The sequence below is a fragment of the Sorex fumeus genome, unplaced genomic scaffold, assembly GCF_029834395.1.
Source record: "Sorex fumeus unplaced genomic scaffold, SorFum_2.1 ptg000044l, whole genome shotgun sequence".
In the NCBI taxonomy this organism is placed as follows: domain Eukaryota; kingdom Metazoa; phylum Chordata; class Mammalia; order Eulipotyphla; family Soricidae; genus Sorex; species Sorex fumeus.
Window position 1 is genome coordinate 76,057,488 of NW_026606101.1, and position 4,579 is coordinate 76,062,066.

Consider the following 4,579-nt stretch of genomic DNA (forward strand, 5'->3'; position numbering starts at 1 on the left):
AACTGTAGGTAACAGTTCAGTCACTAAGGAGCCCCATCCAGGCGCCTGCTCTGTGCAGAAGTAGGAAGGGTGCACTGAGAACAAACCTCGAGGTCTGATTCCTGGACTGCCCTGTCCCAGGAATCTGTGTACATCTTTCTGCTCTATCACACTGACAATCCAGGCTGGCCTTAAGGTCAGGCCCCTGCTTCTGTGCTCTGCACTGACCTTGTTCAGAACTTTCACCCATATTGTGCTCATCGTGCCTTCAGGAATTGAAGGGCAGTACTGATTCATATATGGTCAATGTTCACCTCGGGGAGGGAATGAAAATACTCTCAATCAGATACGAGTATTTTCCCTGTCATTGGGAAGGATTTTCCTCACTTTTTGTAAATTGACTGTTTTGATAAATTTGGTAACAGTTTTCAAAGTGCAGCTATGAATCTTGGATTCTGCATAAGAAGAAATGGTCATAGTCCAATGATGGAAGCACGTATATTCCCAGTAATACTGTGGTCGGCATGACTGACAACCCATCACATATTTATGTGGTCTAGTGTGTGCTTTTCTAAGTGGATATAGTAATTGAATATATTTCCTCGGTATCAATTCAGATAACGTGATAAATTTTGATTATTTATTCCCAATTGCAAGGCATGCAGAAAATTAGCGTCTCACTCAATACCATATATTTCCCAGGAATATTGGTCAATTGGTGAGGTCAGACCCAGGTAAACTCAGATGGGATTCATTACCCTGGGGTGGAGGAAGCAGCCCCTGGGGTCTCGCTCTAGAACCTGTCTGATGGTTCATGCTACTGCCAGACCTCCTGGGCACACCCCAGACAGTGTGTTTGTGCTTGGGTCACGACCTTCCCCTGAGCTGAGCTTAGATGCCCTCAACATCAAGTCTACACATATCCTGACCCTGACCATTTCCTTACCACCACATGATAGGACAAATTTGACCATGGTCCCTTTCATAGAGGATCATCTCCTCCACTGTCCATGGCAGAATTCCATCTCACTAATACGGACATACAAACATGCACAGAGGGGTAGGGCTCCACAGAAACTCCAGAAGAGGCATGGGGCCAACAGCAGGAGTTTGTCTCAGAGAAAGGGATTTTTTTGCAGACACAGAATTTAAAACAAAACGTGTAACATTGGGAGTCTGCCATGCGTAAACCTACAGTTCAGGAACCTACAATGACACCAGCCCAAACTTACATGTGGTTCTTTCTGTACAATCTGGGGCACTCCACACAAAATCCTAGAAGAAAATATGAATGACTCCAGGTGTTCTAGAGGGAGGCCATTTCTTCTTGGCTGTTGCTGAAGGACAGAGAGAGATTCTGAGCCTTTCCCTCAGATGAAGCCTGGCCCCGTGAGCCCCATTCTGTGTCTCAGACCCTGACTCTCTGAGGAGGAAGTCAGGAGGATCAGCGTCCCTGTTGTCTTCTCACCCGGCACAGCTGCCTCCCCCTCGGTTTTCTGACACATTCAGGATGTGGTTGTCACACTGTGAATCTCGCACAGTAATACACAGCCATGTCCTCAGTGCTCAACCTGCTCAGTTCCATGTAAGCTGTGTTCTTGGACGTGTCTAGAGTGAAGGTGACTTTGCCCTGGAACTTCGGTGTGTAGCTTGGAGCACCAGTGTTAGTGTTTATCTGTCCCATCCACTCAAGCCCTTGTCCCGGGACCTGCTGTACCCAGTTTATCCCATATTCGGTGAAGGTGTATCCGGACGCCTTGCAGGAGATCTTCACTGATGTCCCAGGTTTTCCCACCTCAGGCCCCGACTGCACCAGCTGCACCTGGGAGTTCACACCTGTGGACAGCAGACAGGAGTGGGGGAGACTCCACTTGACTGGCCCCATTGCCTCAGCCCAAGGAACGGGGACGCTTACCTGAAGCCACTGCCACCAGGAAGAGAATTCTCCAGGTCCAGTCCATGGTGAGGACCATGCACTCAGAGTTTTCTGAAGGTGTGAGTGTGTCTGCTGGGTGATGTTTTCAGGTCACAGACACATTTGTATTTAACTCAGTGTCCCTCGTGTAATTTGCATATTCATGAGGAAGGAGAATTCATAGCTGAAGACCTGGTCCATCCTCAGAAGGGGCTGGTGGAAGCCACCGGGTCCATCCTCAAGGGGAGTGAAGAGATCCACGTTCTGATCCTTGTTTGAGAAGGTGAGACCCTGTCCTGTCCCAGGACTGTGTGCCACAGAGTTCCCCCTCCGGAGGGCCAAGCTCTTTCAGGACCTTCCCCCTCAGGGCCCCCCACATCTGTATGGCCTGAACACATTTGGACACACCTGGACTTTGAGGTTATTTCTAGGATACTAGGAATCCCCAAGGGGTACTACAATGAGACTGCAAAACCATTCTAATGCCCCAGTGTTTTCCATTGGGGATTTTAAGAAGTTCAGAAACACCCCCTGCATATGGGTTTTACTGCCTTATCAATATGATAAATGTTCCTCCCAAAATGTTTAAGTATGTACAGTTTAAGCTTCTGTGTCATATACTTATTTTTGTTTTGGTTTTTTCAACAAAGCAAAATTTAGTTTTCTGGGTTTTTAAAAAAGTTATTATTCTTTTTTTTCTTAATAAATCTCTGTGAGATAGACCCTTACAAACTGTTTGTTATTTTATTTCAGTCATTAAGTGTTCCTGTCTTTGATGAGAAACCCTTTCCCTCTCAGTACCCCTTCAGGCCTGCAACTCTGTGCTCTTGGGACTTGGCGCCCCCTGCAGCCTGGCCCCCACTCTGCAGAGCCTCTGGGCTCTCGGGGCATTAACCTCTAGGCATCTCTAATACAGGATTGAATCCTGGGACTTCACTTCAGAAGCCTTGTTCACGAGTCATCTTCTTTTCTGGAACTTTTGTTCTGGTTTTAAGCACACCTGGCGGTTCTGAGGGTATACTTCCGGTTCTGTGCTCTGGAATTGCTCGGGTAGATGCATCCTAGGTAAACATTGGCAAATCAAGTAGTTATATATCTAAAAATTGAAAGGTGACACTGAGTGTTCTCAGCTCAGATTATGAAAAAGTAATACATAAACACTTAATTAAATCAAATAAAAAAAGTAAAAAGTACAAAATTAAAAGAGGATTTAAGTCTTTAAGAAAATACTTTAATATAAACAAAACTATATTAAATTTGTTAAATTTATGAAGACTTTCAAAACCCAGGCATAAGTCGAACACAGTTGCCAAAAGTTTATTATATTACTGTATTAATAGGACAAATATAAGTAAATAAATGAATCACTTGATCACTTGACTTCCCGTTAATCATCAATTTGCTCGAGCAGGCGCCAGTAATGACTCCATTTGTCCCTGTCTCTTGCTAGTGTAGCCCAATGGCGTCTGTTCGTTCTAGGAACACGAAGAGCCTCAAACCGATTGTTCAGGGTCTTGACGAAGAAGTATGACCATCTGGTAGCTGAGCAACCATGCGGTTTTTTGATGTCCCATGGAATCCAGTCAGTAATGGCCCTAGTCAAGCAATCATCTCTGAATCTCATTATGTGTCCAGCCCATCTGATTATCGATGCCTTGGCAAATGAGACAGCATCCCTGATTCTTGACCATATTTTGTTTTATTGAACATATTTTATTGAACATATGACTTGAACTCTGACTTTGTCAGTGAAACACAATAGTATTCTTTAAAGAAATTTACTTTGAGTAGACTATAGACTGAACTCAATGCCTCTTCTGAAAACCCCAAAGGAGAGAAATAACAAAAGGGAATGCCCTGCCACAGGGGTGGGGTGTGATGTAGGGGTGGGGGGTGAGAGAGATGCTGGGAGCATTGGAGGTGGGGAATGGGCACTGGTGGAGAGATGGGTAGTCAATCATTGTATAACTGAAACCCAAGCACAAAAATTTGTAAGTCTACAACTGTACCTCATGGTGTTTCACTAATAAAATTTTTTTAAAAAGGTAAAGGTAGGTAAATGCCCTCCCGTTGTTCATCGATTTGCTCGAGCGAGCCCAGGAACGTCTCCACTGGAGACTTTGTTGTTACTGTGTTTGGCATATCGAGTATGTCACAGGGAGCTTGCCAGGATCTGCCGTGTGGGCGAGATACTCTCCTCGGTAGCTTGCCGAGCTCTCCGAGAGGGGCGGAGGAATCGAACTCGGGTCAAATAAATAAAAATAAAAAATAAAGAAATTTGCTTTTATATATGCAAGGAGAGAGAGAAAGGGAGAGAGACACAGAGGACACAGGATTGACAAAGACAACCCAAACACAGAATTTTGTCATCATTACATGAGTCATCCTTCTCCTTTATTGATCCCTTGAATCCTATACTGGTTCTCTCTCTCTCTCTCTCTCTCTCTCGCTCTCTCTCGCTCTCTCTCTATCTCTCCTTTCTCTCTCTTTCCTCTCTCACACACTTTCTGGGTCTATGGATTGCAAAACAGACACTGAAAGGTTATGTATATCGCTTTTCCTACTTTCAAACTTCAGTTCTTGTTCAGAGTGACCAGATATAACTCTTCCTGTCATAATGGTACTTCTCTGTCCTTAGTCTCCCACAAACTTGGAGCAAGCTTCCAACCATTGACCAGTCCTTTT

General features: G+C 44.8%; 1 gene segment (V, D, J or C); it reads right to left on the reverse strand.

Annotated features, from left to right (window-relative positions):
• Positions 1 to 1,513: 1,513 nt before the first annotated feature.
• On the reverse strand, positions 1,514 to 1,940 carry LOC130030197 (immunoglobulin heavy variable 1-2-like; the record flags this gene model as incomplete). The annotated part of the segment is given in 2 exon segments: positions 1,514 to 1,815; positions 1,895 to 1,940. Coding segments are annotated over 2 exon segments (348 nt in total), but the record flags the coding sequence as incomplete, so codon positions are not given.
• Between the last annotated feature and the right edge of the window lie 2,639 nt (positions 1,941 to 4,579).